Source organism: Leucoraja erinacea, chromosome 5, assembly GCF_028641065.1.
Source record: "Leucoraja erinacea ecotype New England chromosome 5, Leri_hhj_1, whole genome shotgun sequence".
Classification (NCBI taxonomy): domain Eukaryota; kingdom Metazoa; phylum Chordata; class Chondrichthyes; order Rajiformes; family Rajidae; genus Leucoraja; species Leucoraja erinaceus.
This window is the reverse complement of record NC_073381.1, coordinates 27,420,508-27,444,001: the sequence shown is the minus strand read 5'-3', so window position 1 is coordinate 27,444,001 and position 23,494 is coordinate 27,420,508. Positions and strand designations below refer to the sequence as shown.

Genomic DNA, 23,494 nt, shown 5'->3' with positions numbered 1-23,494 from the left:
AACAGCTACCCAGACTGAATTACGTAAGCAAGCTCTTAGTAATATAAATCGCATATTAGGCAGAGACACAATAAACTGCTGATGCTGCAAAAAGAAAACAAACTTAAAATGCTCGAGTGACTCAGCAGGTCAAGCAGCATATGTGAAGGGAATAAGGGTCCCGATCCAAAACATTGCTTGTTTAATCAGCACACACAACATTCAGTGGTTGGATTAGGTAGCTAAAATGCATTGGGTGAGAAATTGGATGAGAGCAAGGATAGTTTGGTAATTGTTCATGCATTACCCTAGCAACAAAGATAAGTAAGGTAAGCAAATGCATGCTATATGATAGCATTCAAGACACATGGTGTAATTAACCATGCTCCTCACAATCCTAAGACAAACGATTTGGGAGAACAATAGTATGGGCTTCAGATGCTACTTCAGAAATCTATTGGCAAGAATTATTATTTTGTTTTAATCAGTAACTGCTGGTTTGGATTTTCTGATGAATATTTGTAATGGAACTATAATTATTGAACAGGAACAGGAATGCAGCTCTATTTGAAAGATTAATGCAATCCCAAACCAAAATGGAAAAGTAAATATCTTAACTAACTAACTTTAATATATAATTCGAGGCAACTTTACATCAAATTCCACCACATTCATTTAAATAGTTGTTCCAAATTTGTTCTCATTGTATGTATGAAACGGATCCTGGGATTATTGGGAAAAGCCTGTTGAGAATTGATATTGTTGGCTTTAGATTCTTGTATGGCCTTTCACAAAATAAATGCAACACATTCAACTTTCAACATTGTTTGGTTTGAATGTATTTAATCGAGAAAGATTTTAGAAGTGAGCAGCCTGACAATAGTTTTATTTTTAAGTTTTCTCTATTCTCCTTTAGGTTTTTGGTATGTCATTTTCACCCAATTTCAATTTGTCAATTCAATTCTAGTTATGAGCTGATCAACACCAAGGATTACATATGTAGCAGCATGCACGTTTGTTTCAAATTTAAAAAAAAAGTGGGACAGCAAAATAGCACTAAAATACAATTGCAACAAAAAGTCAAAACCACAAATCTCACTGACCAGTTGGTTGCAAGTATGGGGGAGAAATGAGGGGGAACAAATATGTTATAGAAAGAATTGCAAACGCTAAATATTTTCACAGTGAAGCAAACTTATTTGTATAGTCATGACTGAGTGAAACAGAACACTAAACACTTGCCTCCCACTGTCAGTTCTCCACAGGTGACTCTACTCCATCATTTCTGCAATAATTGAAGAAAATCATTGATTTGACCTGCAACTGTGGTTGGGCAGTGAGCATTAGGGGGCGGGTTTTCATCCCCTAGGTGACTGACCAATTATAAAATTCAAAAGCTGCAAAAGATACCTTTGGGAAGCATAAGCAAACAAGGTCAGCTGCCCTGATGTTAAAATGATAGACTACTGATTACATTATATCAATGTCTTTCTCCCTCCACTACTTAATACATCACTGATTCATAAGACATCACTTCAAAAATCTGGTAGTTATTTGAGATACAATATCATACAGTGGTGCCCTCCATAATGTTTGGGACAATGACCCGTCATTTATTTATTTGCCTCTGTACTCCACAATTTGAGATTGGTAATTGAAAAAAATCACATGTGGTTACATTGTGCACAAATGTGCATTGTCAGATTTTAATAAAGGCCATTTCTATAGGGTGATTTCACAAAAGGTCACTGGGCCATAGGTCGTCACGCACGGAGCCGCAAAATCCAACTGGGGTACATACGTCACTTCCGGTACATGTTATTGATGCTAGAAACGTGTACTTTCAAACCTGTTAAAAACCGCGAAAACGGTTAGTTTTTGCGCTGTAAATAACTGTGCAAGTCGGGGTGACCGTGAGACACAGCTATCCTACTTTAGAGTTCCAAAGATTAAGAAAAATGAAGGTAAAGAGAAGAGAGAGCTGAAGGGAAAATAACAGCGGAAGTTGTTGGCCGTGCAGATATAAAGATAGAAAATATCGGGAATTATCGCGTTTGCTCACTGCATTTCACCAAAACTAAGGCATTATTGCTGTTTTGATGAAATGCAGTGAGCAAACGCGATAATTCCCGATAGTTGTGATCTTATTGTATGACAATACTAGTTCAAGGCACCAATTGGGGGGGGGAAGAGTTCCTTTCACAGCGTGTGGGGAGTCTGGCCTGGGTCAGCACGGGCAGGAGCGTTGAGAAGGCAGGGGTCGGGGATCATGCCAGCAACTCACTCACTCAACGCTGCCACGGCGCTCCGATTGCGGAGCCACTGCATTGTGGCCGGGGAGGGAAGTAGCTCGGGTGGCTGCGAGCGACCGCCTGGACCGGACAGCGGAACCGGCCGCCACCTCAGCGCCTGTGTCAACGCGAGTAACCTCAATTGGTTCCTTGATCGCGCTGACACAGGAGTAGGTTCCACCACCCGCTGTCTTGTTATCAATCCCCCACTGACCCGCTCCGCTCTATGATTTTTGCTCTTCAGCTGATCCCCTCACTGTCCGATCCACATTGAAAGAGACGGGCCGGGCAGTGAAAGCCATGCAGTGTCACACAGTGCAGCGGCAGTCGGGAATTAAGGATTTGCAGGAAGCGGCTGACATGAGTGAGGCCGGCGAGTGACAGGAGAGAGGTGTTCAGACGGAGGGCACTGCCAGAGGTGAGCAGGCTGGCAGAAGACGCTGAGGTCGTTGCCGGTTTCGCTGTCCAATTACGGCAGCCGCTCGCAGCCACCAGAGCTACATCCCTCCCCAGCCACAATGGGGTGGCTCCCCGCCCGGAGATGATTGTGGACTTTAGAAGGGCACAACATCCATTGGAGATAAGTGCGACGACTGTGGATAGGGTGAGCTGCTTTAAAAACCTGGGAGTCCACATCACAGAGGACCTGACATGAACTACACACACTACCGCACTGGTGAGTAAGGCAAGGCAGCGCCTTTCCCACCTCAGGTAACTGAGGAAGTTCAGAGTCTCTCTGAGGATCCTTCAGTGTTTCTACTCTGGGGCTGTAGAAAGCCTCATGTCCGGCAACATCACAATCTGGTTTGGGAACTGCTCTGCCCAGGACAGGAAGGCTCTGCAAAGAGTAGTGCGTTCGGCCAAACGCACTATGGGAACTACACTCTCCCCCCTGCAAAACCTATACACCAGGAAGTGCAGATCCAGAGCCAGCAACATTAAGGGGAACCCCTACTACCCCAGCAATGGATTGTTCCAGCTGCTATGGTCAGGCAAACGCCTCCGCTGCCGAGCTGTGAAAACAGAGAGGATGAGACAGAGTTTTTTCCCACAGGCCGTCAGGACTGTAAACTCTAATCTCACCAGGGACTAATTTACTGCACTAAATTACTGTTGTGTTTTAAAAAAAAAAAAATTCTAACATATAAATACTAATTCTGTTCTATTCTGTTGTCATTTTCATATATCACTGCACATCTTGTATGTGACAAATAAAGTTGACTTGACAGCAGCGGTGTGTGAATGAATTGCTGACATGTTACCCAGCCCCCTCCTTCTCAATGCTCCTGCCCGTGCTAGACTCCCCACCCACTGTCAAAGGAACTCTCCCTCCTCCACAAAAGTGTTTCTGATCTGTCGGACAGGTATTTGGGGGGTTTTCTTTATTATAGAGAGAATTCTTCTGTGATCAGCTGTGGATGTCTACCTTGGCCTGCCAGTCCCTTTGCGATTAGTAAGCTCACAAATGCTCTTTTTCAAAAGACAATAAACAATAGGTGCAGGAATAGGCCATTCAGCCCTTCGAGCCAGCACCGCCATTCAATGTGATCATGCCTGATTATCCACACTTAGTACCCCGTTCCTGGCTTTTCTCCATATCCGCCGACTCTGCTATCTTTAAGAGATGTATCCAACTTTCTCTTGAAAGCACACAGAGCATTGTCCTCCACTGCCTTATGAGGCAGAGAATTCCACAGATTCACAACCCAGAGGAAAATGTTTTTTCCTCATCTCCGTTCTAAATGGCTTACCCCTTATTCTTAAACTGTGGCTCCTGGTTCTGGACTCCCCCAACATTGGGAACATGTTTCCTGCCTCTAGCATGTCCAATCCCTTAATTGAATTGAATTTCCTTTATTGTCATTTAGAACTTTCAGTCTGAACGAAATTTCGTGCCTGCAGTCATACATACAATAATACAATAATAGACAACAGAACTGACAGTAAACACAAATTAACATCCACCACAGTGAGTCCACCAAGCACCTCCTCTCTGTGATGGAGGCAATAATTTTAGGGCTGCAGTCTCTTCCCTCCTCTTCTCCCTTTGCGCTGAGGCGATACCCCACCGGGCGATGGTAAATCAGTCCCGCGGCTCACCGAGCTCCGTGAACGGGCCGGTTCAAACACCGCGGCCCGGGGTGGTCGAAGCTGCCGCCCTCCAGTCCAGCGGACGCAGCTGTTGATGACGTCGTCCACTGGCCCGCGGCCGAACCCCGGACTCAGGCCGCCGCCGCCACAACGCCGTCTCAGCCACCGGAGCACCGTTCCAGCCCCGAGCCGGGCTCGCCCTCACGTGAGCATCTCAGCCCCGTGCCAGGCCGCCCTCACGGGAGCGCCCTTACCCTCGAGCTGGGCCGCCCCGACAGGAGCGCCGTTCCACCCTCGAGCTGGGCCGCCCTCACGGGAGCGCCGTTACCCTCGGGCTGGGCCGCCCTCATGGGAGCGCCGTTTCCCTCGGGCTGGGCCGCCCACACGGGAGGGTCTCAGCCCCTCGCCAGGCCGCCCTCACGGGAGTGTCACAGCCCCTCACGGGAGCGCCGTTCCAGCCCCGAGCTGGGCCGCCCTCACGGGAGCGAGCCCAGGGCGAGTCCTGACAGGCTGCCTCCGGAGCCTCGAGGTCGCCAGCTCCGCCATTAGGCCTCAGCGCAGACGGAGGCAGAGAAGGGGGATACGACAAAAAAGTCGCATTCCCCCGAAGGGAGAGACAGCAAGCCCTGTTTCAACCCCCCCCCCCCCCCCCCCCACACCCCCCACCCCAAAACACAACCTAAAAACCAAAAACTTAGCTAGACAAAACGAAAAAAACACAAAAAAGCCGCAACCGTTCACCAGCGCCGCCACTTCCGGATAATCTTATATGGTTCAATAATATACCCTCTCATCCTAAATTCCAGAGTATGCAAGCCCAGCCGCTCCATTCTATCAACATATGACAGTTCCGCCATCCCGGGAATTAACCTCGTGAACCTATGCTGCACTCCCTCAATAGCAAGAATGTCCTTCCTCAAATTTGGAGACCAAAACTGCATACAATACTCCAGGTGTGGTCTCACTGGGGCCCTGTACAACTGCAGAAGGACCTCTTGCTCCTATACTCCTCTTGTTATTAAGGCATCCTCCTCACAGTTCACACTGCCATCCAGCTTTGTGTCATCTGCAAATTTGCTGGTTATTTTGAATCCTTTCATCCAAATCATTAACGTGTATTGTAAATAGCTACGGTCCTAGCAGCGAGCCTTGTGGTACCCCACTAATCACTGCCTGCCATTCTGAAAAGGGCCCGTTAATCCCCACTCTTTGTTTCCTGTCTGCCAACCAATTTTCTATCTATGTGAGTACCCTACCCCCAATACCATGTACTCTAATTCTGCCCACTAATCTCCTCTGTGGGACATTATCAAATGCTTTCTGAAAGTCCAGGTACACCACATCCACTGGCTCTCCCTTATCCATTTTCCTAGTTACATCCTCAAAAAGTTCCAGAAGATTAGTCAAGCATGATTTCTCCTTCGTAATCCATGCTTCTTCTTCTTTTCGTATCCATCAAGTTACAAATGTTGACCTCGCTGTCATCGTCCGTCCTGAAAAGGTCGCAAGCTTCCGGCGACTATCAGTGGAAACCATCACTTGTCGCAATAGATGATGGTGGTAGCAGAATTAGCTCAGGATACTTCCAGTTTCCAGCCCCGCGACGTGGACGCTTCTGCTATGGGGCCGTAAATCCATGCTGACTCAGACAGATTCTGCTACTGCTATCCAAATGTGCTGCTATTTCATCTTTTATATTTGACTCCAGCATCTTCCCCACCACCGATGTCAGACTAACTGGTCTATAATTCCCTGTTTTCTCTCTCCTGCCTTTCTTAAACTGTGGGATAACATTAGCTACCCTCCAATCCACAGGCACTGATCCTGAATCTATAGAACATTGGAAAGTTATCCTCAATGTGCAGGGCTCGAAATTAGCGGTTGCCCATTTGCCACTGACCACCCAACCTAAACACCGAGTCATTTTGCCCGGCTCGGCATGCAGATACTGGTTGATACCGAAGATACACACAAAAAACTGGAGTAACTCAGCGGGTCAGGCAACATCTCTGGAGAAAAGGAACGTGACGTTTTGTGTCGGCGACGGCTGTAATGCGTGGGAAAGATACTAAGTGTGGCCTGATGGAGGGTCGGAGTGAATGATGGCCCCCAAACAGCAGCAGCAGAGGCTCCATCTCCTCCTCCTCACGCTCCCCGCCCAGTTAGCGGCCGCTGCCTGCCACTCCGCCAACGGCGCTTTCAAAACAAACCCTCCCGCACGTCGAGGCCGGGTGGAGGGAGCAGGAGGCTCCCTTCCGCCGTCTGGTGTCTGTACCGCTCGGCTCTGCACCTACCTGTTGGTTGGCGGAGGAGGGGAGGCGATGGCGAGGTGATCCCAACTACCTCCCCCTTTGGCGGCGGCACTTGGCGATGGACAGGCAGGTGAGGGGGGGGGGGAGGAGTTGAGCTGCATTTAGTGCTGCATTGAGCTGAAATTACCATTCACAGGGCCTCTGAAGCCTCGCGTGTGTGTGAGTGTGCGCATGCACGTGCGGCCGCCAAGATATTGTGTCCCCCGGTCCCCTCCATATTTTGATAGCGATTTCTGTGCCTGATTGATGCCGGTGTTGTCCGAGGAGCGCTGACCTTCTTTCCCACCTCCTCTGCCCCTTCCTCTCTCTCTCTTGTACACCCCCCCTTATCCTGAAACCCCTCCTCTCCATCCCACAGATCCCCATTCCTGCCTCTATCCAGTCCTCACTGACATCCCGTGTGCTCCCCTCCTCATCTACTCATCCTGCACTGATCTCCCTATCCACCTCGCATTGATTCTCCTGCCACTCCCCATCAATCGGTGCTGGCTCGAAGGGCCAAATGGCCTCCTTCTGCACCTATTTTCTATGTTTCTATGTTTAATCCTACACTAGCCCTCCAATTTATCCTGTACTGACCCCCCTTCCCATCCATCCTGCACTGCTCCACCCCTTCATCCTGCACTGCTCCACCCATCCATCCTGCACAGCTCCCCCCCCCCCCCCCCCCCCCCCCCCATTCAACCCCACTGTCATCTCCCGCGCGCTCTCCCCCTACAATTTTACCTACTCCAACCAACACGCACTAATTCCCCTGCCTGAATCCATCCATCCCGCACCGATTGCCATCTCAACCTCCCCCCCCCCCCCCCCCCCCACCGTCATCTATCCATCCTGCACTGATCCACACCCCTCCGTCCCTATTGTGCTGGAAATGTCTTCAGAGCGAACATGTTTGATAACGGAATGCATTCAACTGTGTTTTAATTCCTAATGTTATTATTTGTTTTAATCCATAACGATAGATTAATTAAATTGTGAACACGTGAAACATTAAAACAGCAGTGTTCAATTGTCACTGCTACCGTTGACCCATTATTACAGAATTCATTTTAACGGCAAATCAATGCTCTTAATATGGACATTTTAACAGCAAATCAGTACTGTAGTTATTTAATGAGCAACATTCACAACTATACGTTGGATTTATCCAGGTTTTACTTCTGCAGTCAGTCATATACATCACAAATTTGGTCAGGAGATATTTCAGTTAACATAGAAACATAGAAATTAGGTGCAGGAGTAGGCCATTCGGCCCTTCGAGCCTGCACCGCCATTCAATATGATCATGGCTGATCATCCAACTCAGTATCCTGTACCTGCCTTCTCTCCATAACCCCTGATCCCTTTAGCCACAAGGGCCACATCTAACTCCCTCTTAAATATAGCCAATGAACCGGCCTCAACTACCTTCTGTGGCAGAGAATTCCAGAGATTCACCACTCTGTGTGAAAAATGTTTTCCTCATCTCGGTCCTAAAAGATTTCCCCCTTATCCTTAAACTGTGACCCCTTGTTCTGGACTTCCCCAACATCGGGAACAATCTTCCTGCATCTAGCCTGTCCAACCCCTTAAGAATTTTGTACGTTTCTATAAGATCCCCCCTCAATCTTCTAAATTCTAGCGAGTACAAACCGAGTCTATCCAGTCTTTCTTCATATGAAAGTCCTGACATCCCAGGAATCAGTCTGGTGAACCTTCTCTGTACTCCCTCTATGGCAAGAATGTATTTCCTCAGATTAGGAGACCAAAACTGTATGCAATACTCCAGGTGTGGTCTCACCAAGACCCTGTACAACTGCAGTAGAACCTCCCTGCTCCTATACTCAAATCAGTTAATTCTGAAGTGGGAATGATGGAAAAAGCGGTTATCAACAATTTCTTTTTAATTTGTTGCTTACATGCTGAGTATCTTCATTGCTGTTCACCACACATACATCTAATCTGAATGTCCATTAATGTGGCGTCTTGACACCTTTAAATATATTACCAAAAGAACATTTGCTGCATTTATGTCCTTTGGCCATCTCTTGTTAGTTAGTGTAATGTTTAACCTGTCAGATGGGTACAGTCAGTTTTAACAGCTATTATCATAAAATGCCTTTAGAAAATTTCTTGCAACCTGTATATTTTGTTGTGGATAAATTATGTGGGAAGCGAGAGTGTTTCTGTACCAATAGCAATAATGACCCATGCTATGGCCATGTCATGATAATTTTTGGTCCTTCACAGGAAACATGCTTGCATCAATCTGTAGTGTGCATGGTTAAGCATATATGTTATCATGGTCCAGGATTTATTGCCACAAGTTGGTCATACGCTGAATAATCCAACCACATTTTTGTTTGGAAGTGGAAAGAAATAATAAAAATTGCATTAATTGCAATGTGTAAAAAGAGTTGAGATACTGTATTATAATTTTGCTGCATGTCATTGTGGTATATATCATGTCTTGATTGGTGAATATGTTTAGTTTGTGACTTTATTTGAAGCAGAAATAATATGTGAATGCTTCATTGAGCATAATTCCGACTGGTAACTACGCACTTCGTCCGAGCACATTATCGCACGCATCATGCAAGCCATCTTAAATGACCACCTAAACTGTCATTTGGCAACCTAAAAAGCTGCCAAGGTTGCCCGGCTGGCAAAAGGGAAAAAAAGTTAAGGGAGCACCCTGATGTGTCCACGATTTTTAGAGCCACTTCCTTAACTACCCTGGGATGCAGACCATCAGGCCTTGGGGATTTATCAGCCTTCAGTCCCATCAGTCTAACCAACACCATTTCCTACCTAATGCGAATTTCCTTTAGTTCCTCTGTCACCCTAGATCCTCTGGCCACTAGTACATCAGGGAGATTGTAGCCTCCTTGCCAAGGCACTTCCCTCGACAAAGCAGCTCCCCGACAGGCCGCTCCCCTAGAGCAACCATGCTTGTATTGGCTGATAAATTGCCTAATTCGCCAATTTACAAATTAATTTCCCCAGCCAATCTCCGCTCTCCTTCACCTGCTGCCGCTCCTCTTCCAACCTCCTTGAATGAAGTTCCAAACAGTTGATTTAAGTAAGCCTAAGGTTTGGCTGATGTCTCGAACAGTTTTATTCTTGTTTCTCGGTCTCATAATGGCTTTTTGACTTTATGGCACAACTTTGGTCCTGATTTTGATAAACTGCAATAAAAGGTGAAGGAAAGACTGGAGAAAAGACTAGGTGTTGAGTGCTCTCTTGTACCTGCATTAAGGAGGCATTGAAACACACCTGAGCAATTATAAACACCTGTGATGCCACGTGTCTCAAACATTATGGTGCCCTGAAATGGGGGGGGGGGGGGGGGGGGGGGGGGGGGGGGGGGGGGGGGGGGGGGTAGACTATCTATAAACACAGCTGTCATTTCTACATGGTGAAACCAAAATGTATTAAAAAAAACTTTTAATAAATTCTGACAATGTGCACTTTAACCACATGAGATTTTTTTTCTATTATAAATCTCAAATTGTGGAGTACAGAGGCAAATAAATAAATGATGGGTCTTCAGCCAGAACATTATGGAGAGCACTATGCATCTCCATGACTGAAATTAGCCATGGATGCCAAACTCTGAATTATTTGCAAACTAGTAACTTACCGGATAGCTAAGGATTTTTGTGTTGGTGTCAGATGTTCTTCTTTTCGTGCCATCCCTAAAGTAGATATATAAAATATATTTAGATGGATAGATAGGTACACAAACACACACACACACACAAACATAGAGCAGCACAATATAGGTGGTCCCTGGGTCAATTTTATCTTTAAGTTGAAATATCACAATAGATATTGTGTAATTTTAGAAACTATATCAGAAACATCAATGTTGGTCATAAACTCCAGCGTTAATGGAGACACAGAAACTGTAGATGCTGGAATACTGAAAAAAAACCCCACACAAAATGCTGAAGTAACCCCAGTGGGTTAGGCAGCATCTGTGGAGGAAATGGACAGCTGACATTTCAGGTCGGGTCCCTTCTTCTGATTTTGTCGATGTCAGTGAAACATTGCCAATTCGTGTTTCAAGTCTGGGACCCAAGAACAAAAGAGAAAACAAGTTAATTCTCAGTAGCAGAGAATGTGTAGAAGGGATAGACAAAGCAAAGGGGGAATATATCTGACAAAGTGATGCCAGTGATTTACTGTGGCAATCATGTAGCAGATTATATTTTAAAGACAAAGACGCAAAAAGTGCTGGAGTAATTTAGAGGGTCAGGCGGCAACTATGGAGAACATGGCAAGGCGATGTTTTGGGTCAGACTGTTTCTTTGTCTGTACGATATGCTACTAATAGTACAGCTGTGGGACATGAATTAATGCATCAATAGATAGCTGGAGCATGGCAGATTTAAGGCCAAATGAAAGATTAGAGATCAAATAGAAAATTAATCTATTGTTCGATATAGCAAAATCATTCTGTTAACAAGGATTGTTTTAATCTGCAGCTGTTTTTATCATCCAGGGAACAAATGAAATAATTGTTCAGATGGCAGCAATCTGATAGTTAGACATTAGCACCAGTACGGGCGGCCATAGTACCTTTTGTTATAAGATAAACAAATATGGGAGTAGTTCTTGATTCCTTAATGAAAACAGCTTCCATCTTGGTGTAATCCAGAGTCAGAACTTGGCTAATCTACATAAATTTCTGAATTAATGTTTTAAGCATTCCATGTGAAATACTGAATCGTTTTTTTACCATCCAATTTTAAAGACACCTGTGAAGCTGGAATATCAATTAATTATATTAACTGATTGCAGGTAGTCCTTAATAAACATGATGGTTTTCACTTCCAAAAATCACACTGAACCAAACCTCTAAACAAAATATGATTTTGGACAATTTTGGACAATTTTGAACAAAAAGATTATTTCCATGATAAGACGTTATGGCACAGAAGATGATCATTTGGTCTACTCTGTCCATGTATACATCTGAGTTCTTTCCACCTCCTGGGTCTTGTAGCACTGGTGTGTTGTATTAATTGCTCATTTCGATACCTTTGAAACATGCCGATGTTTTCTGCCTCAAAACCATTTTTGGGCAGAGGTCCAAACCTTTACTGCTTTCTCAAATCCTCTGTAATCCTTCCACAGATTAATTTTAATTGCTGTCTCCTGGTTATAATTGTCTCTACCATGGTTTATAATATTTCTAGACAACCCTTCATCAAATATTTGAACGGCATTTTTACAGCAAGTGAAAATTACAATAACAAGACATCATTTTGTAAATCCTCTAAACTTCAATGGGAACTAAAGTTCTCAATGCAAAAGTATTAAAGGGTTATGACAACCAAGAAACTTCAAAGATATGCAAAGAACTGAAGCACCATTCAATTAACATCAGTGATGCACGGATTTCTATATAGTATAATTGGCGCTTTAACTTAATCAAAATTCTCAAAGGCATTACAGACGTATAAACAAAAATGAAATATGTTTAAAAAGCAAATGTTCTGCTTGTTGAAGGAGAATAAATTGATTTTTTTTAAATCGCATATAGCATAAGCGTCAGATAATACCTAAGACAGACTTTCAGTAGCAAATTTAAATTTTACAACTGAATATTTTTATTTTGAATATGTGATTCTAGTATTACCACATGTAACATCAATGTCTTTAATATTCAACCCATATTAAAGCTTTTGCTTTAATTTAATTTAATAACTGCATTAGCAAAATATATCAACATTCCTTTTAGTAGTAAATGGAATCCAGATATTATAAGAAGTCAATATATATTTTTTAAATGCACAAAATTCATTATTTCCAAGAATGGTAGGTTCCCTGCGTTTACAACAAAAAGGAACCACGGGTTAATGTACAAATCTATGAGATTATTGTACAGTTCATTTATGAAAACTGGTCACTTAAACTAAGGCACCCTAAATTGCTTTTTTTTGCTAATTATCTACTACTTACCTTCAACTTCGCTGAACTTACATGCAATTGTCTTTTCCATGGTTAATTGTAACATACATGCAAACATGCAATATTGCCAGTGTGAAATTAATGTCAGTCATGCAAGTTTCAATAAACTCAACATTCTTTTGCAGCAGTGCCAGAGAATATTGCTGTTGTGAATATAATTGTTGTGACTTTATTTGCCAATCATATTTTTTTTGGCTATTGTTAGAGCTGAAAGAAATCCTGTACAATTCCATTCTGGCACGCACCGACAACCAACAAGCCATGTATAAATATTAAAGATACAACATCTGCCACATAAATATGGCCAACATTAACTCCAAGAGCACACATTTGTATTAAACCATGACAGTAACCATGGTTTTTCAGAACCATCCCTAGCAACCCTTGGAGAGATATTATCTCTTTACTTTGACTCCTGAGTCTATATCAAAAACTACAGAAATGGCATGTTATCCAAAATTATGTAGCTATATGCCATTTTAAAGTTTAATTTAGGTCACTAAAATTATTATTAACTCCTTCATTCAGCTATGTACAGGGGAAAATTCCCTTTGGGTACAAATCATTTTTCGACAGTCACACAGCATGGAAACAGGTCCTTCGGCCCAACTTTCTCATACCGACCAACATGTTCCATCTGTACTAATCCCACCTGCCTGCATTTGGCCCATATCTCTCTAAACCTATCCAATCCATATAACTGTCGAAATGTTTCTTAAACTATGCGATAGTACCTACCTCAATTTCCACCTCCACCTCGTTCCATACACCCACTACCCTTTTATGTTAAAAAGTTACCCCTCAGGTTCCTTTTAAATCTTCCCCCCTCACCTTAAACCTATATCCTCTGGTTCTCGATTCCCCTACTCCGGGCAAAGTATGGGATCTGGTCAGGAAACCAAATAATGATGAAGACATTTATCAAAGTATACCTTTAACTTATTTTGACTTTAACTCACACCGGCCATTCACTTTTTTTCTGTACAAATAACATTCACATGACGGAAAACATCTGCTCTGTGAAGCGAATAAATTATTGTTTTGACACAACATAATGGATCGTAGTCATAAAAATCTCAGGGATTGTTTCCGAATATGCGAAAAAAGCTGTTCAAAATGAAAATTTCTTATAGATAAATATCCATTTCTTCATGGCTTATCTGTATTACTGTAGTACTGATCAATCCACTTCAGGAATCACAACTTTCCTTTGTTTGAGACACCACCAAAAAACAGTTTCCAGTGATCAAACTGCTAGGAATGTTTTAAGACAGACTTAGAAAATGCTAGACGCAAGACTGCACATAGGAGATAACAAACAATGTGCTGGAGAAACACAGCAGGCCAGGCAACATCTCTGGAGGGACATACACACAATGTCCTGACCTAAAACGTCATCTATCCATTCCCACCATAGATGCTGCTTGGCCCACTGAAGTTCTCCAGCACTTTGTTTTTTGCATAGTGAGAAATGACATGGTCAATCTTAAGTTTGAGGAGAGTACTGTTGGAAGTTCAGACTCGGTAATCCTATTCTCAATTGGAATGTAGACACTCTGCATTACGGCAGCTGTCGTGCTTTCAACTAAGTTTAGGGTCTGAGAAAGTTCTGAACAAAATTTCCAATCAAAAGTTGGTGCATTATAAGATGAATTTTAAATCAAAATAAACATTTTAGAGGCAAATTAATCAACGATCAGTAATTTCTTAAGAAGAGTGAAATTTGATGACGCGGGTGAGAATTAGAGTGTGATATGCATGCAAGGTGCACTTAAAGCTTAGGTTCATTAATGAAGTTAAAAGTAGTCTCAAAATTAAGGCAATTTATTCTTCGGAGGCATATCATAAATTGCCTATTTAAATACAATGGAATTGGTTTCCGAGCAAGGAAAGAATAACTCTCCAACGTTCTACATTATGTACTTAATACACAGGCCTGAGAAACCTGATAACTGCAACATGAGGTTTAATATAATTGTGGAAGTGTGAGAAATAGATATGTTTGGATAGTTGTATGGATAGTTGTATGGATGGGAAGGGAATGGAGGGTTATGGTCTGAGCGCAGGTATATGGGACTAGGGGAGATTATGTGTTCGACACGGACTAGAAGGGTCGAGATGGCCTGTTTCCGTGCTGTAATTGTTATATGGTTATATGGTTATATGATATGAACCAAATTGAATTACAAAAGGTCATGTGGAGTTGTTAAAGTGTAATTATTCCTACATAGGGAGAGGGAAATGTCAATGGATAAAAGAGCTCCGGTCACACTTTTAAGAGGGAAGATTCAAATGAGATTGTCCATCATCTTTGATGTTATACACCTTTGGGATGGATTGGTAAAATTACATTCTGTACCTTTCTCAGTCGGGATGCATAGTAACCAATTCAGATCACAGTTTCTAAGACGGGTGTTGAATTTTAGACGTTCTGGAAATGATACAGTATCAAAGCAGCTCAAGAAATTTTTCTTGGCAATGGAAAGAGGGCTTCAATACTACAAAATCCAGTCACTTCATTATGGAAGGTACATTTATGACATGACTTGAAGCTTTTTTATAATCTGTTGTTTGTGAATATATCACAATATCTTAATGTGATGTTTCAGAAATATATTTACGAAATTTGAAAATGTCATGAAAAGTTTTCTGAAGCTACAGTAGGATATAGATCAGATAGCAAGTTGTGTGGCATGTTGGTAAGACAGAATTTAATACCAACAAGGTGCAAGGTGATACATTTGGGGAAATCAGTTGGCATGCAGGGCACTAAGAAATATTGTAGGGCACTAAGAAATATTGATGAACAGGAGGGACCTTGGATTACAAGTCCATATCTCCTGAAAGTTGCAACACATGCACATAGGATGATAAAGGAGGCAAATGACAGGCTTGCCTTTATAGGTTAAGGTATGGAAAATAAAAGGCAGGACGTTATTTTGAAACTTAAAATGCAGGTTAGCTACATAGAAACTTAGAAAATAGGTGCAGGAGGAGGTCATTCGGCCCTACGAGCCAGCACCGCCATTCATTGTGATCATGGCTGATCGCCCCCTATCAATAACCGTTCCTGTCTTCTCCCCATATCCCTTGACTCCACAAGCCCCTAGAACTCTATCTAACTGTCTCTTAAATCCATCCAGTGACTTGGCCTCCACTACCTTCTGTGGCAGGGAATTCCATAAATTCACAACTCTCTGGGTGAATAAGTTTTTTCTCACCTCAGTCTTAAATGACCTCCCTTTTATTATAAGACTGTGGCTCCTGGTTCTGGACTCGCCCAACATTGGGAACATTTTACCTGCATCTAGCTTGTCCAGTCCTTTTATAATTTTATATGTTTCTATAAGATTCCCCCTCATCCTTCTAAACTCGTGAATACAAGCCTAGTCTTTTCAATCTTTCCTCATATGACAGTCCCGCCATCCCAGAGATCAATCTCGTGAACCTACGCTGCACTGCCTCAATCACAAGGATGTCCTTCCTCAAATTAGGAGACCAAAACTGTACACAATACTCCCGATGTGGTCTCACCAGAGCCCTATACAACTGCAGAAGAACCTCTTTAGTACTATACTGAAATCCTCTTGTTATGAAGGCTAACATTCCATTAGCTTTCTTCACTGCCTGCTGTACCTGTAAGCCAACTTTCAGTGACCGGTGTACAAGGACGCCCAGGAGATTGTAGTCTGTATACAGTTCTGGATGCCACATGACAAGAAGGGCATGGTTGCACAGGAAAGGGCACAGAGGAGATATTGCCTGGATTACCATATAACCATATAACCATATAACAATTACAGCACGGAAACAGGCCATCTCGGCCCTACAAGTCCATGCCGAACAAATTTTTTTCCCCTTAGTCCCACCTGCCTGCACTCGTACCATAACCCTCCATTCCTTTCTCATCCATATGCCTATCCAATTTATTTTTAAATGATACCAATGAACCTGCCTCCACCACTTCCACTGGGAGCTCATTCCACACCGCCACCACTCTCTGCGTAAAGAAGTTCCCCCTCATATTACCCCTAAACTTCTGTCCCTTAATTCTGAAGTCATGTCCTCTTGTTTGAATCTTCCCTATTCTCAAAGGGAAAAGCTTGTCCACATCAACTCTGTCTATCCCTCTCATCATTTTAAAGACCTCTATCAGGTCCCCCCTTAACCTTCTGCGCTCCAAAGAATAAAGACCTAACTTATTCAACCTATCTCTGTAACTTAGTTGTTGAAACCCAGGCAACATTCTAGTAAATCTCCTCTGTACTCTCTCTATTTTGTTGACATCCTTCCTATAATTTGGCGACCAAAATTGTACACCATACTCCAGATTTGGCCTCACCAATGCCTTGTACAATTTTAACATTACATCCCAGCTTCTATACTCAATGCTCTGATTTATAAATGCTAGCATACCAAAAGCTTTCTTTACCACCCTATCTATATGAGATTCCACCTTCAAGGAACTATGCACGGTTATACCCAGATCCCTCTGTTCAACTGTATTCTTCAATTCCCTACCATTTACCATGTACGTCCTATTTTGATTTGTCCTGCCAAGGTGTAGCACCTCACATTTATCAGCATTAAACTCCATCTGCCATCTTTCAGCCCATTTTTCCAAATGGCCTAAATCACTCTGTAGACTTTGGAAATCCTCTTCATTATCCACAACACCCCCTATCTTGGTATCATCTGCATACTTACTAATCCAATTTACCACACCTTCATCCAGATCATTGAAGTACATGACAAACAACAAAGGACCCAACACAGATCCCTGAGGCACCCCACTAGTCACCTGCCTCCAACCCGATAAACAGCCATCCACCATTACCCTCTGGCTTCTCCCATTGAGCCACTGTTGAATCCATCTTGCTATTCCTGCATTTATACCCAACAGTTGAACCTTCTTAACCAACCTTCCATGAGGAACCTTGTCAAAGGCCTTACTAAAGTCCATATAGACAACATCCACTGCTTTACCCTCGTCAATTTCCCTAGTAACTTCTTCAAAAAATTCAAGAAGATTAGTCAAACATGACCTTCCAGGCACAAATCCATGTTGACTGTTCCTAATCAGACCCTGTTTATCTAGATGCTTATATATATTGTCTCTAATTATCTTTTCCATTAATTTGCCCACCACTGAAGTCAAACTAACAGGTCTATAATTGCTAGGTTTACTCTTAGAACCCTTTTTAAACAATGGAACAACATGCGCAGTACGCCAATCCTCGGGGACTATTCGATTAGACGACTTCAGTTGTGGAATGATCGGATGGGTTTGTATTCCCTGGAATTAATGAGGCAGAGAGGGTAGACCTGATAGAAGTATATAAAATAAGCAGCATAGATAAGCAGCCAGAATCTTTTTACCCATGCGAGGGGATGCAAATTCCAAACGTGCTTGGGTTCTAAGTTGAGAGCAAGGAATTTTAAAAGAATTGAGGGCACAATCTTTCCGTGCAGAGAGTGGTTGATATCTAGAACGCGTTGTCACAGGTGGCGCTGGAGTCAGTTACAATCACTACATTCAAGAGAAATAGTCAGGCGCTTGAACAGGCAAGGCATAGAAGGATAAATCTAAATGTTGGGAAATAGCATTAGTGTAATGGGCTTAAAAGGTCTGCATCAGCCATGGTGGACTGAAAGCTCCATTTCTGTGCCGTACAACTCTATGACTTCTTGTGCCAGCAGATTTTTCCAAGGTCATAACTGTACAAAGGCAAGCATGCGTGGATGATTTGATTAACACAGAGTGTATGGCCCCAGGGCCTCCGTATTTAACATTTCAAAGTGCTTGGGCCGTCATGCAAGTTCAGAAGGAAAGTCTCAAAAAGATTGAAATGTAACAATAGGCTAAATACACTATCATATCTATATTACTAAAAGTCTGAACTTGACCACTTCCTGTTGTTCTGTACATTGATTTTAGAAAAAACACTGCCACTTACGGCTGAGATTTTTGGCCATTTTACGCAGAGTCCCCCTCCGCTGTGCAGGACAAGAGGATTTTTCCCATCGATGAAAAATAAAAGAGTGTGAGCTCAGCTGTGAATAACACTGAACACATGTCTACTAAACTGTGAGTGTGGTTTTAATGACCTTGAGTGCCCTTAATGTGGTTTGAAAATCAAAACGTGGTTGGTTTGAAATAAAGCACCGCAAATGGTTGTTGGTGGTGGTTGGTTGGAAATAAAGCACTGCAAATGGGTGTTGGTGGTGGTTGGTTCAAAATGGCAAATGATTAAAAGTCTAAACTTGACAACTTCCTGTTTGCACTGTATAGTGATTTTAGATAAAACGCTACCATTTACGGCTATGATTTTTGGCCATCTTACTCAGTCCATCTCCGCTCATCAGGTGCCGAGGAGTCTTCCCATCAATGAAAAATAAAAGTGTTATTAATGTTTTAAAAATGTTGAGAATCTGTCCTGTCAATCACGCCATGAAGGCCACGCCTCTTCCAGTGGGAGGGGGAGGGATTATAAAACCCGGAAGTGTGGGTGTGGCTCACTCTCTGCAAGATGGAGGAGGGAGAGGTCACGACTCTGTCAGAGCTGTGAATCAACTGAACACACTGAATGTCTACTGAACTGTGAGTGTGATGTTTATGTGGTGTTTTTGTGTGGTATTAAGGTGGTTTCACCCTGCTTGAAATGGTATAAAACTGCACTTGCATTTGATGGCCTTGCACCCTGCTTGAAGTGGTAGGCAACTGCACTAGAGTTTGGTGGCCCTGCACCCTCCTTGAAGTGGTAGGAAACTGCACTTGCATTTGGTGGCCTTGCACCCTGCTTGAAATGGAATTTCAAGGAATAGCCGTGATTCAACTGCCAGCCCACCAGCCGTGAGTGAGCTGCCAGCACATCAGGCTTGAGTGACTGAGCTGCCACCCCAAGAATCTATTTGGCCCACCATGACCATACTAGCCCTCTGGAAACCAGTCCCTTCAGCCCACAACACCCATACTAGCGCTCCAGAAAGCCCCCACTGGCCACCAATATTGGAATTGGCAGAGAGGTGGACTATTGTGTTGGGGGACCAGCCCTCCCATGTGAACATGGGATCCAACGGGTCCCACTTAGTCTAGTAACATTTAAAACTCTCTTCGTTAGTTTGTTTGTATGGTTGTTTGGTTGTCCGTCACATCTCCTCCAAAACCTGACGCAGTAATGGAGAAATGTTTACATATTCCGGTAAAGATTTACTTCATGAATTCAAAAATTTCCTCTTCTGAAAGTTTGGTTAATTATTTCTCGTGTTTTTTACTAAAATTAAAATCTAACTGAATCTGAAGTGAGCTGCATGACGTCACAATGACTTTTCAATGCGCAGCCAGTTACGAATATTCCTATAAAGAAGATACCAGAAGGTTCATCAGGTAACTCTCAGAGTACAAACTTGTCTTCTTAGTCTTAAAAGGGATCACATAGCCTACATTTAAATTCTCCAAACAGGGGAAATAGCTTCACAGCCACACACCCCACAACTATGGAAGATTATGGTCCTCAAATAATTTTGACACTCTCCATGCTGATTAAAATGCAGTTAAGAAAATTGCAAAGGAGATTTTATGGCCACTAGAATTGGGTTGATGATCTGTTGTAGCTTATTAAGAGACATTTTTTTAAATAAAAAGGAACAATATTTTTTACTGGCTTCGATAAAAAGCATTATGAAATCAATGTTATATAACCATAAGGGAGGTAATTCAAAAAGCAGGACCTAGTGCCTAAAATTTAAGGCAGTGATTTAATGCAAGGCCAGGCAGGAATCACCAAAAGGTTTGCTAGAACGAGACTGAAAATAACTTTTTCCAAAAGATGTGTAAATGGACTAGGAAATGCAATGTTGTTTTCTCAAGAAAGGAAACATTGTTTTATTGCCTTTAAGCTCTTCAGAAAAGTGCTGATGATCTAAAATAGAAATAAGATTAATTCACCTTTAGAAGGGCGTGGACTCGTCTGAGATAGTGACCATGTGAAAGTTATATTTGATAAATTTGATAATTTTTTGAAAGAGCAAGTATGTCTCATGTAAGAAAAGCAAGTGTAAGCTTAACAATGCCCTAATAGGCATGCATAGTTCTCCCCCATTATAACAAAGTAAATCATGCATTTTTATAAATATTTTGCACTTAACTGTCTCAATCATTATACCTGTACTTCCTTCTAATGGAAATTGCCTACACAACCTTGACACTGTAATTCCCATCTCATGCAAGTGGTGGCACTGCAGCTTGTCCCCCTGGCAGAAAGGTACGATCACAACGTGACAAACTGACATAGGCAGGTTTCTTTATTCAAAGAGCAAGTAAAGGAGTTTACATAGAAAAACCTGACTGGAAACATGCACAGACCATATTATTATTACTAATTGATGCTTTATGACCACTAGGAGAATCAAGATCAAGTGTGGCACACAAAAGAGGGCAAAAGGATAGAAAATGATTACAAATAAAAGACTGCACCAAAAATACGAAACATTTCTCCACCCATTTCCTTAGCTGATTTATATCCTGTTGTATACTTTGTCAGCCATTTTTGCTATCCACAACTCCAGCAATTTTGGTGTTGACTGCAAACCTACTAACCAACCCATCTGCATCTAGCCCCATCTATGGAGCGAAGAAAATAGGCAACGTTTCGGGTCGAGACCCTTCTTCAGACTGATGTGGGAGTGAGGGGGGGGGGGGATAAAGAAAGAGGCGGAGACTTTGACTCTGAACATTGACTTCTCGAATTTTAGGTAGTCCCTGCTTTCTCCTTCTTTCCCCTCCCCTTCCCAGCTCTCCCACAGCCCACTGTCTCCGCCTCTTCTTTTCTTCTTCCCGCCCCCACAGCAGTCTGAAGAAGGGTCTCGACCCGAAACGTCGCCTATTTCCTTCGCTCCATAGATGCTGCCTCACCCGCTGAGTTTTTCCAGCATTTTTGTTTACCTTCAATTTTCCAGCATCTGCAGTTCCTTCTTAAACAACACATCTGGACCCAAGTTGTTTAACATACATCACAAGCAACAGAGGTCCCAGCACAGATCCCTGCGGAAATCCACCGGTCACAGACCACCAGCCAGAATAATATCCTTCCACCAAAACCCTCAACACAATTAATTTAAAACAGTTCTTCCACAACTCAAAAATCAGTCACCAGATGGATATGGACACCATCCCTTTGTGTCATGGTCACAATCTTTTCTTTCACTTTCAATCTTTTTCTTTAAATTGTAATATTAAACTTTTTTTTTTAAAAGATTCCCAAGTAGTATTCAAGTTTAATCTATCCCATCTGTTGACAAATTCTGAAAAAAATCCAAGTCACACATTTACCTTTAATCTACTAAAAAATACCCTGCCTAGTTCACAAATATCCTCAAGCGCAGAAATGTGCTAACTGAACGTGGTCTGACAATGCAAGTGAAGACCCACATTGTGCTTGACGGTGGATTGCCTCCTTAGTTCATAGGCAATTGTGATGGGGAATAAACGCAGGCATTGTCAGCAACTTCCAGATTACAGATTGGTTTATTGTCACATATACCAGGGTGCCACGAAATTCCTTGTTTATGGGAAGCTCACAGTAAACAGTACACACATTCACATCTCAAGGATACATGAAAACAGAAAACAAAACAAATCACAGTATTATACTTTTCAAAAGGAGACCGTCAGTTCTTTGGATTCAAATTAAATGTCATGGTTTAAAACGGGCGACTTGGTGTCTCATGTGGAATGAAGTATGTCAGTCTTGTGTCAGTCTAATTGGCAACCCTTGCATCAAAATCAGTCTGTTGTAGATTTAGACCATATTCTACAGACATCAACAATGGAACCCAGGCCAAAGGCGTTGCTACACTGGGAAACAGGTAGATAGCATCCCTTCATGCCACATCAACCCATCCAGAGTTCTCCTTCACTAATCCCTTTAATGACAATATCAAACCCATTTTTTATGATTTCCCCCAAGTTATTTTGAAGATCAAGCTATTTAGAAACCCAGTCGGTGATAAGTTCTGAAAAATATCTTCTCCATTAACCAATTTGATCTTGTTGGCATGAACCTTATCCTGTTGCCATTGTTTAACTTCAGATTATCGGCTAGATTTGCTCTTTATGTAATGTTTATTAAGTACTGCCTCTTACAATTAAGTTAGCTCACTGTCTGCTTTAAAAAAAAAAAACTGCACAAGGCTCTCCAGTCATTGATGATCAGCCATGATCATATTGAATGGCGGTGAAGGCTCGAAGGGCGGAATGGCCTAATCCTGCACCTATTTTCTATGTTTCTATTCCATGTTACTCATTCATGTGACGGCAGCAATTGCACAATGTGGGAGCATTCCCGAGAACAGCTGACTGGCTTGCGGAAATGGCCACATGTGACGGCACTAGCCATTGCTACCAAGACACATGACTTGGAACCTTCACTCCAGAGATGCTGCCTGTCCCGCTGAGTTGCTTTAGCAATTTGTGTCTTTCTTGGAAATAAAGCAGTGGGTTAAAGAATTGGTTATGCAAGTGCGAGTTTACATATGTCGCCGATTATGCTAGTGGGAGAGTGCCTGTATAGTCTAATGATTTGAGAATATAAACTTTTAAAGTGATAAATGCAGTGCAATGTACCTGTATCTCATCTTTATATACACAAACATTTGATTTCTGCTTACCATCATGAAGTTCAAAAGCCAGGCTGGTTATCTTCTGTGTTATTATCATCATCGGACTACAGAACAGAAATAGCAGAGAGAAAACAAAAAATCATAATTTTTTTATTTTAATTCAGAATTTAATCTGTAGGCAGATTAAATTAGTATCTATTGTGGGCAGGGTAGAAAGTTAAACAATGACCTTTCACCTCC

The 23,494-nt window shown here is 42.5% G+C and overlaps 1 protein-coding gene across 1 annotated transcript in view; it reads right to left on the bottom strand.

Annotated features, from left to right (window-relative positions):
- LOC129697066 (lysophospholipid acyltransferase 2-like) overlaps positions 1-23,494 on the bottom strand; it is a 128,634-nt gene that overhangs the window by 24,015 nt on the left and 81,125 nt on the right. The window contains exons 5-6 of the mRNA XM_055635281.1: positions 23,303-23,358; positions 10,299-10,353 (exon numbers count right to left, since the gene is read on the bottom strand). Of these exons, the coding sequence (XP_055491256.1) occupies positions 10,299-10,353; positions 23,303-23,358 (111 nt within the window). The remainder of the gene's footprint in view (positions 1-10,298; positions 10,354-23,302; positions 23,359-23,494) is intronic.